The sequence below is a fragment of the Hyperolius riggenbachi genome, chromosome 3 (genome assembly GCF_040937935.1).
Source record: "Hyperolius riggenbachi isolate aHypRig1 chromosome 3, aHypRig1.pri, whole genome shotgun sequence".
NCBI classification, from domain to species: domain Eukaryota; kingdom Metazoa; phylum Chordata; class Amphibia; order Anura; family Hyperoliidae; genus Hyperolius; species Hyperolius riggenbachi.
In genome coordinates, this window is record NC_090648.1 from 41406055 (window position 1) to 41420994 (window position 14940).

The following is a 14940-nucleotide window of genomic DNA, read 5'->3' on the forward strand; positions in this document are numbered from 1 at the left end:
TAAGTCTTAAGCGCCTTAGCGCTAACCAGGGTGCTAAGTAGGTTAGCACCGGATTTCTCAATCAGATCGCGCGCAAAGTTTTACGCGCGCAAAGTTCTATGCGCGCGCTAAGTCCCATAGGCTTTAATGGGCACTTCGCGTGGAGCTTTGCGCGCGGTACTTTGCGCACGATCACTACTTCACATTTCAACTGAGTTTAGACGTGCTAAGGGCCAGTGCTAAAGTTAGCACCGTTTTGTAAATCAAGCCCCTTATAGTTCTTGAGAAAATTGATTTGAAAGTTTCAAAGGAAAATAGTATACATTTTTCCTCTTGTTCCCACTGTTCTACTTAACATAGCCTGCAAATTAGATGTTTATATCATGTAAGGGGACTTTGCTATTAACGGCTAAAGTCAGCGGGTTTTGGTGGTTTTCAATCACAAATACTTTTTTCCTTTGAAAAATTAAAATCGATTTTCTCAAAAACTATAAGGTCTCTTTGAAAAAAATGTTTTAAGTTGTAGCCACTGATCATCTTTATAATCCATACAATTTTGGTGATGTAGCATGTATGTGGGCTTAGCTATTATCACGGCCATGATCACGAATTCTACATGTAATCACGGCTAAATTTTGAGTCGAATTCGGAGCTCTGATTCAAATCTGGATCACGATCGCGGCGTATCCGGATTTTTATTCTGTCATGGCCGGATTTACTCAAATTCGTGATTGAGGGGTATCCGAGCATCACTAGTGAAGAGTATGTGAGGCACAGTTCAGAATGGCCTCGATTCACTAACCGGCTAGTTAGGAGGCCTTAACAGTTAGTGGGCGCAAACCACAGTGTTAGGTGGTTTGCGCCCACAGGACCACTCACATCGCGCGCAGCGGGACAGTAATAGTGTGGGGTGCGACAATAACGTCGCACCCGCTGCCTTGTAAATGCCGCATCGGGTGACCCCCAAAGCAGCGCATTGATGAACCGTTTCAGGGGCACCCGATGTACCGTTTTTGTTGCATGGGGTGCAACATTTAAAAACGCAGTGGATGCGACGTTATTGTCGCACCGCGCACTACTACTGTTCCGCTGCTCTGCATGCGATGTGGGTGGTCCTGTGTGCGATGTAGCTTCCCGGGACTATTAGTGCCTGCAAAGCTACTTATGGGGCACTAAGCGGGTGTTCACTCTGGCGCTAACACTTAGTGCCGGTTAGTGTATCAAACCCCATGTGTCAATACAGAACATGAGACCACCCATTCTATATGCCAAAGGATTTGTTTTTGACATTATGCACTTTTCTATTTCAGGAGGAGAATCCAGCAAGCCAAACTCCTGAGGGGTCCTAATAAAATTATCCTCACAATGGACGACTTAGTATTTATCTACACTCAGAGCAGGAAGGTGCGAAGTCTTCGCTTTGTGGGAACTTTAGGGATTGAGTTGGATGGAAGAGTCCCATGAAAGGGATTCTGTAGGCTAGGACATGATGTTATGATGTTAGTATTTCAAGCTTGGTTCACTCATTGCCTGAAATGATTGATTTTGACAACCTAGCTTGTGTAAAGGTGTCCCTGATGTCATCCAATTATACTTTAGTGATCCGCCCAGATGAATAATCCTCTGACTACCGCTAGGGTCACCTCTGCTACAGGCTGATATAGGTTATCTTGTCCTTCTCTTTTCCGCTTTTAAGATTGGAGCTGCCAGTGCATACAGTTGTGGATACAGTTTTGCACTCAGAAGATGGTATACTATCTTTTTTTATTTATTGGCCCAGAGATATTAGTCCATCAGCAGCTTGGCTGATTAGACTCGGCAGATATAAGAAAAACACTAATCTCTCCCCTGCTCTGCCTCACACTAGCCTCCCCTCTCCTCTGCCTAACACTAACCTTCCCCCTCCTATGCCTAACACTAACCTCCCCTCTCCTCTGCCTAACACTAACCTCCCCTCTCCTCTGCCTAACACTAATCTCCCCTCTCCTGTGCCTAACACTATCCTCTCCTCTGCCTAACACTGACCTCCCCTCTCCTCTGCCTAACAATAATCTCCCCTCTCCTGTGCCTAACACTAATCTCTCCTCTGCCTAACACTATCCTCTCCTCTCCTCTGCCTAACACTAACCTCCCCTCTCCTCTGCCTAACACTAATTTCCCCTGTCCTCTTCCTAACACTAACCTCCCCTCTCCTCTGCCTAACACTAACCTCCCCACCCCTCTCCTCTGCCTAACACTATCCTCCCCTCTCCTCTGCCTAACACTAACCTCCCCACCCCTCTCCTCTGCCTAACACTAACCTCCCCTCTCCTCTGCCTAACACTAACCTCCCCTCTCCTCTGCCTAATACTATCCTCCCCTCTCCTCTGTCTAACACTAACCTCCTCCAACCCTCTACCTAACACTAACCTCTTCCTCCCCTCTGCCTAACACTAACCTCCTCCTCCCCTCTGCCTAACACTAACATCCTCCTCCCCTCTGCCTAACACTAACCTCCCCTCTCCTCTGCCTAACACTAATCTCCCCCCTCCTCTGCCTAACACTAATCTCCCCTCTCATCTGCCTAACACTATCCTCCCCTCTCCTCAGCCTAACACTAATCTCCCCTCTCCTCTGACTAACACTAACCTTCCCTCTTCTGTGTCTAACACTAACCTCTCCTCTGCCTAACACTAATCTCCCCTCTCCTCTGCCTAACACTATCCTCTCCTCTCCTCAGCCTAACACTACTCTCCCCTCTAATCTGCCTAACACTATCCTCCCCTCTCCTCTGCCTAACACTATCCTCCCCTCTCCTCTGCCTAACACTAACCTCCCCTCTCCTCTGCCTAACAGTAATCTCCCCTCTCCTCTGCCTAACACTAATCTCCCCTCTCCTCTGCCTAACACTAACCTCCCCTCTCCTCTGCCTAACACTATCCTCCCCTCTCCTCTGCCTAACACTATCCTCCCCTCTCCTCTGCCTAACACTAATCTCCCCTCTCCTCTGCCTAACACTAACCTCCCCTCTCCTCTGCCTAACTCTAACCTCCCCTCTCCTCTGCCTAACAGTAATCTCCCCTCTCCTCTGCCTAACACTAACCTCTCCTCTCCTCTTCCTAACACTAACCTCCCCTCTACTCTGCCTAACACTAATCTCCCCTCTCCTCTGCCTAACACTAACCTCCTCCTCCCCTCTGCCTAACACTAATCTCCCCTCTCCTCTGCCTAACACTAACCTCCTCCACCCCTCTGCCTAACACTAACCTCCTCCTCCCCTCTGCCTAACACTAACCTCCTCCTCCCCTCTGTCTAACACTAACATCCTCCTCATCTCTGCCTAACACTAACCTCCCCTCTCCTCTGCCTAACACTAATATCCCCTCTCCTCTGCCTAACACTAATCTCCCCTCTCCTCTGCCTAACACTAATCTCCCCTCTCCTCTGCCTAACACTAACCTCCCCTCTCCTCTGCCTAACAGTAATCTCTCCTCTCCTCTGCCTAACAGTAATCTCCCCTCTCCTCTGCTTAACACTAACCTCCCCTCTCCTCTGCCTAACAGTAATCTCTCCTCTCCTCTGCCTAACACTAACCTCCCCTCTCCTCTGCCTAACACTAACCTACTCTCTCCTCTGCCTAACACTAACCTCCTCCTCTCCTCTGCCTAACACTAACCTCCCCTCTCCTCTGCCTAACACTAACCTCCCCTCTCCTCTGCCTAACACTAATCTCCCCTCTCCTCTGCCTAACACTAGCCCCCCCTCTCCTCTGCCTAAAACTAACCTCCCCTCTCCTCTGCCTAACACTATCCTCCCCTCTCCTCTGCCTAACACTAACCTTCCCTCTCCTCTGCCTAACACTAACCTCCCCTCTCCTCTGCCTAACACTATCCTCCCCTCTCCTCTGCCTAACACTAACCTCCTCTCTCCTCTGCCTAACACTACTCTCCCCTCTAATCTGCCTAACACTAATCTCCTCTCTCCTCTGCCGAACACTATCCTCCCCTCTCCTCTGCCTAACACTAACCTCATCCTCCCCTCTGCCTAACACTAACCTCCTCCTCCCCTCTGCCTAACACTAACCTCCTCCTTCTCCCCTCTGCCTAACACTAACCTCCCCTCTCCTCTGCCTAACACTAATCTCCCCTCTCCTCTGCCTAACACTAACCTCCCCTCTCCTCTGCCTAACACTAACCTCCCCTCTCCTCTGCCTAACACTAATCTCCCCTCTCCTCTGCCTAACACTATCCTCTCCTCTCCTCTGCCTAACACTAACCTCCCCTCTCCTCTGCCTAACACTAACCTCCCCTCTCCTCTGCCTAACACTAACCTCCCCTCTCCTCTGCCTAACACTAACCTCCTCCTCCCCTCTGCCTAACACTAACCTCCCCTCTCCTCTGCCTAACACTAACCTCCCCTCTCCTCTGCCTAACACTATCCTCTCCTCTGCCTAACACTAACCATCCCCATCTACAATGCCCAACACTAACCTCCTCCTTCCCCCCTCTGCCTAACACTTACCTCCCCTCTCCTCTGCCTAACACTTCTCTCCCCTCTAATCTGCCTAACACTAATCTCCTCTCTCCTCTGCCTAACACTGACCATCCCCGTCTACAATGCCCAACACTAACCTCTCCTCTTCTCTGTCTAAAGCTCAATCTACACTGTACAATTTTCTGTCAGATCGAAGGATCTATTAGATAATTTCTGACCAATCCAAATGGATTCCAATCGATTTTGCAATCGATTTTGGATACTTATCAATGCAAAACCGATCACAAAATAGATTGGAAACAATTTGGACGTCTACACACGATGCAATTTCGTATCAGATCACTGGTCGTTAAGGATGGAAAATTGTACCATGTAGATGAGGCTTAACACTAACCTCCCCCTTCCCTCTTCCTACCACTAACCTCACCTCTCCTCCGCCTAATGGTGGCCACTAATGATCCAATCTTTTTCATCCAATCTTACCATTTCTATGTAATAAAAGGGATTGCCTATAGTATACATTCATTATATTAACTCAGTTTACTCTTCTACTAAATAGATTTGGTAAGATTGGATGTAAAAGATTAGATAATCAGTGGCCACCTTAACCTCCCGGCGGTATGCCCGAGCTCTCAGCTCGGGCTATGCCGCGCAGGAGGAGATCTCAGCCCCTGGTGGGGCGATTTTCACCCTGTAAAGTGCTGTACGCGCAGCTAGCACTTTGCTAGCCACGCGTACAGCTTGATCGCCGCCGCTCTGTGGCGATCGGCAGCACGCAGCGGCGCAAGAGGGCCCCCCCGCCAGAGCCCTGCGCTGCCCGGACCAATGAGTTCCGGGCAGCGCTATGGGCTGGATCGGAGATCTCTGACGTCAGGACATCATTCCAATCGTCGCCATGGCGACAGGAGAAGCCAAACAGGGGAGCGCGTTATATACGCGTTCCCCTGTTTGCTATTGTTGCCGGCGACGATCAAACTAGAGGAACACATGCGCCCTCTAGTGGAGTTTCATGTAGCTCTCTGGTAGCTTTACATGAAACATAAAAAAAATTTAAAAAAAAAAATGGATTTCTGCTATTTTTGCAGAAAAAATAAACCGCCAAGAAGCTTAACACTAACCTCCCCCTCCCCTCTGCCTAAGGGCCCTTTTACACGTAATATGTTGGTATGCATTAGTATGCGTTACGTTGGCATGCGTTAATACATGCTGGCATGCATTTTTTCCATAGCAGTGCATTGTGAAAAAGCTTTCATTTAAAACATGTATAGTGGGAACTGTGCCATAGAAAAACATGGACATTACTTCAAAAATCAGTTTTCTTTCCTTTATAACTGAGAGCAACTGATTAAAGGACCACTATCATGAAAAAAGTAGGCAGTTAAAAATCTGACAGAACCGACAGGTTTTGGGCCAGTCCATCTCCTCATGGGGATTCTCAGGGTTTTCTTTGTTTTCAACAGCATTTCCTGAACAGCAGTTTAACTGCAAAAATTGTAATATACCAGCCAGCCTCCCTACTCCCTTGCACACTATTATGTCAGTTAGACTTTGCAACTGCTGTTCAGGAAATGCTGTTGAAAAAAAATAAAACCATGAGAATCCCCCATGAGGAGACGGACTGACAAGACAATGAACATTTATAGCGTGCTTTTCTCCTGGTGGACTCAAAGCGCCAGAGCTGTAGACACTAGGACACATTCTATAAGCAGTAGCAGTGTTAGGGAGACTTGCCTAAGGTCTCCTACTGAATAGGTGCTGGCTCACTGAACAGGTAGAGCCAAGATTCAAACCCTGGTCTCGTGTATCAGATGCAGAGCCCTTAACCATTGCACTATCCAGCCACTGGCTCCAAACCTGTTGGTTCTGTCAGATTTTAACTGCCTACTTTTTTCACAATAGTGGTCCTTTAAGTGCAGAAGGGCCCTAATACTAACTAGCCAGTTTCCGAGGCTGTTTTTTTGCCCCAAAAATTTTTTCCAAACACTTTAGCTAGCATTTCGCTAGCTAAGCGTATGCTAAAAGTTGCTCCGGTCCCCACCATGCCCGCCGATCGCCGCCGGCTATACATACCTCACCACGATCCCGCGGAAAGCGCAGTTTCCCGATCGGCTTCCGGCGTTGCTATGGCGATGATCGGAGATGATGTCAATGATGTCAGCCGCAATGCCGATCGCCATCATCGCGAAGCCTGGAGCCGATTGGGCCGCTGCGCCGGCGTGGGAACGCTGGGGGGTACGTATAGCGGAAGTCCTGGGGCCATGTGATCCTCCGCGGCGGCTACCCCGTGTGTAGCACGGGGTTACCGCTAAGGAGGTTAAGGGGCATAGACTTTTTTCAGTTTAGCACTTTATCATGCTCACTGTGATTGACTCGCAGTGATAAGGAGGTCAGGAGCCAACCTGACCAATGTATGAAACTCATGCAGTGGATGGGGTGTCGGGACACCCTAGAAAGAAGAGACAAAACAAAAATCGGGAGCCCAAATGGTGTAGTATGTCAGTAACACTGAAAACAATATAGCGATAAAAGGGCTACTCACAAAGGTGGGTTGCTGGTGGCACAGGAAGCAGGTGGATATAATAAACCCATCTCCACTCGGGGTGTCCCAGACTGGGACTGGTGGTGGTCGCTTCTTCTTCAAAAGACAATAACGGCTTCAAACATGGTCCGTGTTTGAACCCCGCCCACAACAGGTGTGAGGGGTGACCAAGCCCAATGTGGGTAAAGAACCGCCCAGGGGTTTATAAAACTGAATTAAAAACAACAGTAAAATGGTAAATGAGGCTGCTTACCTCAATAAGGACATTCTCATAGGAAAAAAGAGAATTTTATTTTTGCACAGGCAACACGTTTCACGGGTCTAAGCCCGCTTCCTCAGGCCAATAAGAGTGTCTAAAACCAACAAATGGGCAACGCTCAATACATACACTCAGTGGACAGAATATCTTTGAAATAAGTATAGAACAATAAATAATAAACAATAAAATATATACTGTATATATAAGAATCATCACGTAAATGATGTTGCAGATATGCATTTGCAGATTAACCACTTCAGGACCACAGTCTTTTCGCCCCTTAAGGACCAGAGCCTTTTTCTCCATTCAGACCACTGCAGCTTTCACGGTTTAATGCTCGGTCATACAACCTACCACCTAAATGAATTTTACCTCCTTTTCTTGTCACTAATACAGCTTTCTTTTGATGCTATTTGATTGCTGCTGCGAGTTTTACTTTTTATTATATTCATCAAAAAAGACATGAATTTTGTCAAAAAAATGACTTTTTTAACTTTCTGTGCTGACATTTTTCAAATAAAGTAAAATTTCCTATACATTTGAGCGCGAAAGTTATTCTGCTACATGTCTTTGATAAAAAAAAAACCATTCAGTGTATATTTATTGGATTGGGTAAAAGTTATAGCGTTTACAAACTATGGTGCCAAAAGTGAATTTTCCCATTTTCAAGCATCTCTGACTTTTCTGCGCACCTGTCAGGTTTCATGAGGGGCTAAAATTCCAGGATAGTCCAAATACCCCCCAAATGACCCCATTTTGGAAAGAAGACATCCCAAAGTATTCAGTGAGAGGCATGGTGAGTTCATAGAAGATTTTATTTTTTGTCACAAGTTAGCGGAAAATGACACTTTGTGACAACAACAAAAAAAAAAAAGTTTCCATTTCTTCTAACTTGCGACAAAAAAAAAATGAAATCTGCCACGGACTCACTATGCTCCTCTCTGAATACCTTGAAGTGTCTACTTTCCAAAATGGGGTCATTTGTGGGGTGTGTTCACTGTCCTGGCATTTTGGGGGGTGCCTAATTGTAAGCACCCCTGTAAAGCCTAAAGATGCTCATTGGACTTTGGGCCCCTTAGCGCAGTTAGGCTGCAAAAAAGTGCCACACATGTGGTATTGCCGTACTCAGGAAAAGTAGTATAATGTGTTTTGGGGTGTATTTTTACACATACCCATGCTGGGTGGGAGAAATATCTCCGTAAATGACAATTTTTTTATTTTTTTTACACACAATTGTCTATTTATAGAGATATTTCTCCCACTCAGCATGGGTATGTGGAAAAATACACCCCAAAACACATTATACTACTTCTCCTGAGTACGGCAATACCACATGTGTGGCACTTTTTTGCACCCTAACTGCGCTAAGGGGCCCAAAGTCCAATGAGTACCTTTAGGATTTCACAGGTCATTTTGAGAAATTTCGTTTCAAGACTACTCCTCACGGTTTAGGGCCCCTAAAATGCCAGGACAGTATAGGAACCCCACAAATTACCCCATTTTAGAAAGAAGACACCCCAAGGTATTCCATTAGGAGTATGGTGAGTTCATAGAAGATTTTTTTTTTTTGTCACAAGTTAGCGGAAATTGATGTTAATTGTTTTTTTTCACAAAGTGTCATTTTCCGCTAACTTGTGACAAAAAATAAAATCTTCTATGAACTCACCATACTCCTAACGGAATACCTTGGGGTGTCTTCTTTCTAAAATGGGGTCATTTGTGGGGTTCCTATACTGCCCTGGCATTTTAGGGGCCCTAAACCGTGAGGAGTAGTCTTGAAACCAAATGTCGCAAAATGACCTGTGAAATCCTAAAGGGACTCATTGGACTTTGGGCCCCTTAGCGCACTTAGGGTGCAAAAAAGTGCCACACATGTGGTACCGCCGTACTCAGGAGAAGTAGTATAATGTGTTTTGGGGTGTATTTTTACACATACAGATGCTGGGTGGGAGAAATATCTCTGTAAATGACAATTATTTGATTTTTTTTACACACAATTGTCCATTTACAAAGAGATTTCTCCCACCCAGCATGGGTATGTATAAAAATACACCGCAAAACACATTATACTACTTCTTCTGAGTACGGCGATACCACATGTGTGACACTTTTTTGCAACCTAGGTGCGCTAAGGGGCCTAACGTCCTATTCACAGGTCATTTTAAGGCATTTGGATTCTAGACTACTCCTCACGGTTTAGGGCCCCTAAAATGCCAGGGCAGTATAGGAACCCCACAAGTGACCCCATTTTAGAAAGAAGACACCCCAAGGTATTCCGTTAGGGGTATGGTGAGTTCATAGAAGATTTTATTTTTTGTCACAAGTTAGTGAAAAATGACACTTTGTGAAAAAAACAATAAAAATCCAATTTCCTCTAACTTTTGACAAAAAATAAAATATTCTATGAACTCATCATACACCTAACAGAATACCTTGGGGTGTCTTCTTTCTAAAATGGGGTCACTTGTGGGGTTCCTATACTGCCCTGGCATTTTACGGGCCCAAAACTGTGAGTAGTCTGGAAACCAAATTTCTCAAAATGACTGTTCAGGGGTATAAGCATCTGCAAATTTTGATGACAGGTGGTCTATGAGGGGGCAAATTTTGTGGAAGCGGTCATAAGCAGGGTGGCCTCTTAGATGACAGGATGTATTGGGCCTGATCTGATGGATAGGAGTGCTAGGGGGGTGACAGGAGGTGATTGATGGGTGTCTCAGGGGGCGGTTAGAGGGGAAAATAGATGCAATAAATGCACTGGGGACGTGATCGGAAGGGGGTCTGAGGGGGATCTGAGGGTTTGGCCGAGTGATCAGGAGCCCACACGGGGCAAATTAGGGCCTGATCTGATGGGTAGGTGTGCTAGGGGGTGACAGGAGGTGATTGATGGGTGTCTCAAGGTGTGATTAGAGGGGGGAAATAGATGCAAGCAATGCACTGGCGAGGTGATCAGGGCTGGGGTCTGAGGGCGTTCTGAGGTGTGGGCGGGTGATTGGGTGCCCACAAGGGGCAGATTAGGGTCTAATCTGATGGGTAACAGTGACAGGTGGTGATAGGGGGTGATTGATGGGTAATTAGTGGGTGTTTAGAGGAGAGAAGATCTGCGGGCGATCTATTGGTGTGGGTGGGTGATCAGATTGCCCGCAAGGGGCAGGTTAGGGGCTGTTTGATGGGTGGCAGTGACAGGGGGTGATTGATGGGTGGCAGTGACAGGGGGTGATTGATGGGTGATTGACAGGTGATCAGTGGGTTATTACAGGGAATAACAGATGTAAATATTGCACGGGCGAATTGATAAGGGGGGGTCTGAGGGCAATCTGAGCGTGTGGGCGGGTGATTGGGTGCCCGCAAGGGGCAGATTAGGGTCTAATCTGATGGGTAACAGTGACAGGTGGTGATAGGGGGTGATTGATGGGTAATTAGTGGGTGTTTAGAGGAGATAAGAGATGTAAACAATGGATTTGGGAGGTGATCTGATGTCGGATCTGCGGGCGATCTATTGGTGTGGGTGGGTGATCAGATTGCCCGCAAGGGGCAGGTTAGGGGCTGATTGATGGGTGGCAGTGACAGGGGGTGATTGATGGGTGGCAGTGACAGGGGGTGATTGATGGGTGATTGACAGGTGATCAGTGGGTTATTACAGGGAATAACAGATGTAAATATTGCACGGGCGAATTGATAAGGGGGGGTCTGAGGGCAATCTGAGCGTGTGGGCGGGTGATTGGGTGCCCGCAAGGGGCAGATTAGGGTCTAATCTGATGGGTAACAGTGACAGGTGGTGATAGGGGGTGATTGATGGGTAATTAGTGGGTGTTTAGAGGAGATAAGAGATGTAAACAATGGATTTGGGAGGTGATCTGATGTCGGATCTGCGGGCGATCTATTGGTGTGGGTGGGTGATCAGATTGCCCGCAAGGGGCAGGTTAGGGGCTGATTGATGGGTGGCAGTGACAGGGGGTGATTGACGGGTGATTGACGGGTGATTGACAGGTGATTGACAGGTGATTGACAGGTGATCAGGGGGGATAGATGCATACAGTACACGGGGGGGGGGGGGGGTCTGGGGGGGGGTCTGGGGAGAATCTGAGGGGTGGGGGGGTGATCAGGAGGGAGTAGGGGGCAGATTAGGGACTTAAAAATAAAATAGCGTTGACAGATAGTGACAGGGAGTGATTGATGGGTGATTAGGGGGGTGACTGGGTGCAAACAGTGGTCTGGGGGGTGGGCAGGGGGGGGTCTGAGGGGTGCTGTGGGCGATCAGGGGGCAGGGGAGGGGGAAATCAGTGTGCTTGGGTGCAGACTAGGGTGGCTGCAGCCTGCCCTGGTGGTCCCTCGGACACTGGGACCACCAGGGCAGGAGGCAGCCAGTATAATAGGCTTTGTATACATTACAAAGCCTATTATACTTGTTACATGCGGCGATCCGGGTGCTAGTAACCCGCCGGCGCTTCCGAACGGCCGGCGGGTTACAACGAACGGTGGGCGGAGCCAGTCCCCGGCGGCTGATCGCGTCACGAATGACGCGATCGCCGCACAGACACTCCCGCAGCCGCCCCCGCCGATGGGCGTATTGCGGTCGTTTGGGCCCGGTCTTTGCCGCCGCCCATCGGCTGGGGGCGGTCCTCAAGTGGTTAAAGAGGCTACATATTACAGGAGAAGGACCTGGGTAGAATTCATTTTAATTTTAAATGTTAGACTATAATAATGTGATGATCCGCTCAGCTGGCTGCACAGGCAGACAGCTGTTTGTCCATTCCTCTAGTCTGTGGGCTGCAGGTCTCTGGAACAGAGACCTGTCTTTCCATTGCAAGTTTCTGGTCTGTTCTCTTGCTGGGGAATTTGCATACATTCGTTATGCAAATCCCCTACCTGCCTTCTTTGATGACTGGCACTATAAGAGCTTTATGTTTCCCAGAATGCTTTGCTGGACATTTCCCTTCCATGCTCAGTTCCTGATGGACACTGCTGGAGTGTCAGCCATTGCTATCTAGTATAGTTAATTCCTGGGGGTTGCTTTAGGCTCCCCTGCTAGCCCAGTCAGGTTGTATTATCTGTATTGCCTGTTCTGTCTTGTCTTGCCTGTTTGCCATTGTCCTGTCCCTATGGTGGTTGACAGGAAATGGTTCTGATCTCTGTTCTTGGAGTATAGCTGGTGCAGCGGTTGCTACCAGCTATCTCTTCTGTTCTGTCTTCTGGGATCGCGCTAGCTACTTTTTGCTAGCGCTGGGGATCCTTCTGTTCTGTCTCCTGGGATCGCGCTAGCTACTTTTTGCGAGCGCTGGGGATCCTTCTGTTCTGTCTTGTCTGTCGCGATTGCGCTGTCACCAGCGGCGGTTGATAGCGAATTGCTCTGTCTTGTTTGGATCACACTGGCCTCTAGCGGTAGCGGCTGTGGATCCTTCTGATCTAGTTCCTGGAGTGTAAGCTGGAGCAGCGGTTGCTACCAGCTACCTCATCTGATCTGTCTTGTTTAGATCGCACTAGCCGCTAGCGTTAGCGGCTGTGGATCTTTCTGATCTGTGTTCCTGCTTGGATCACCCTTGCTCTGGCGGAAGAGCGGTGGATCCTTTCTGCCTAGTTCCTGTTTTTCGTGTGTCTGTCTTGTCCGCTACGCTTGCTGCAGGCTCGGTGAGGTAACCGTTAAGCAAGCGCTCGCGTCCTCTGTTTCATGTTTGTCTGTTTATGGTTAGTTAGGCGTGCTTGTCTCTATTGTGCTTATCACGTGGAGATCGCGCATAACCGCGTGCACTGTTGCGAATGAGTGCGGTGTTCGCGGTTAGCTAGCGGTTGTTATTTTCCGTATCTCCTTATTGTATTTGCTGTGCCTTTGCTACCCTCGTATTCTATTCTGTTCTGCCTTGTGTCACGTCTGGCGATCGCACCTCTCGCGATCGCGTTCCTATTTCGTATCTGCTGTTGTGTGTGCGCGGTCGCGGGGTGGCGACTGGATTGGCGCACACACATACAACCTATCCCTTTGCTCAATCTCATTCGCAATCGCCTCTCTTGCGATTGCGTTCTGCGCTTCGTACAATTCCTGTCTGGCACTTGTGGAGGTACAGAGAATTGGTTCCTCTGCACTCCCCAGCGCCATCTGCCGACAGGAATTTCCCTCTACAGGTGCGTAGCACCTTTTGCTGGGTGCCTGCAAATATACGCTTGTGGAGGATTTCCGCCGTGTCAGCGCACGCGTTGTGCGCTGATCACGGAGAAAGTTCCACAATCGTGACAAATAAATATTTTATTTTAGGTTTGTGTGCAGGTGCAATATGTGCAACCTCTGCTAATTCGGTACATGGGCATTTTAGATGTAAGTGGCCATAGCCAAAATAAGTGCAAAAATGGGGGGCAATTAAACGGGGAGAGTGAGATGGGGGCCCGTGAGGGGCGGGTAGCGCATAAGGGAAGTGTGGTGAAGGAAGAAGGCGCGGGGGGGGGGCAACACTCACCACTACACGTTGCCCCCACGGGCTTAGACCCGTGAAACGTGTTGCCTGTGCAAAAATAGAGGCGCTATATCTGGCTCTTGACCCGACTTTGCTCCCTCCAAAAATTGTTTGCCTGAAGAAGCGGGACTGTTACCCGTGAAACGCGTTGCACTTTTGGAGCTCATAATAAATGTTACTTTAAACTTGAAGTAACCTGCCCGTTGTCTGGCCATTTTTTCAGAAGGGAGGTGAGTCCACCCACTTCCCCCTTTTTAACAATTTTAACTAATTTTACTCTACTTGGCGCTTCTGTTGTTATACCACATCACTGTGTTAAGTATTGACCAGCATGCTGGTTCGATTCCTGATAAACTGTTATGCACTGTACAAGTTACTGCTTCTGCAAATCAGAGTTACTCCATTACTCTCATGCTGGATACAGGGTCTGCTGTGTCCATACTACCTGAGGACATCTACATTAAGTGCTTTGAAAATGAACCATAGAGATGAGCGTAATGACCTAATTACGATTTTGCGAAATTTCGCGTAATTAGTGTAATTACGATTATGGCCGTAAGTACATAATCGTAATGAAGAAGGATTTCGCGAAATTTCGCGTCAGCGTAATTTTCGCGTAATTTTCGCATTACAGTCGTATCATGCCGTAATTTCGCATTAAACGCTACCGTAATTTCGCGTTAAACCGTAACGCTCCGTATAATATAAAAAAGCCGCCGACTTTAAGGGTTAATAGCAAAGCCCCCTTAAATGCTAAGAGCCTCAAATTTGGAGAATATATTAAGGAGATCAGGAGGAATAAGAGGAAAAAATTTTTTTTCAAAAAGACCTTATAGTTTTTGAGAAAATCGATGTTAAAGTTTCAAAGGAAAAATGTAAACATTTAAAAACCCGCCGACTTTAACGGTTAATAGCAAAGCCTGCTTAAAGTTTAGGAACACCAAATTCCCAGGGTATATTAAGGGGATCAGTGGGAATAAGAGGAAAAAATTTTTTTTCAAAAAGACCTTATAGTTTTTGAGAAAATCGATTTTTAAGTTTCAAGGGCGAAAATGTCTTTTAAATGCGGAAAATGTCAGTTTTTTTTGCACAGGTAACAATAGTGTATTATTTTCATAGATTCCCCCAAGTGGGAAGAGTTTTACTTACTTCGTTCTGAGTGTGGGAAATATAAAAAAAAAACGACGTGGGGTCCCCCCTCCCAGACCTCTTTAACCCCTTGTCCCCCATGCAGGCTGGGATAGCCA

General features: G+C 47.5%; 1 protein-coding gene across 1 annotated transcript in view; it reads left to right on the forward strand.

Annotated features, from left to right (window-relative positions):
* Positions 1-14940, forward strand: part of GUCY2D (guanylate cyclase 2D, retinal) — a 604889-nt gene that overhangs the window by 526844 nt on the left and 63105 nt on the right. The window contains exon 6 of the mRNA XM_068274020.1: positions 1290-1383. Coding sequence (XP_068130121.1) covers positions 1290-1383 — 94 coding nt within the window. The remainder of the gene's footprint in view (positions 1-1289; positions 1384-14940) is intronic.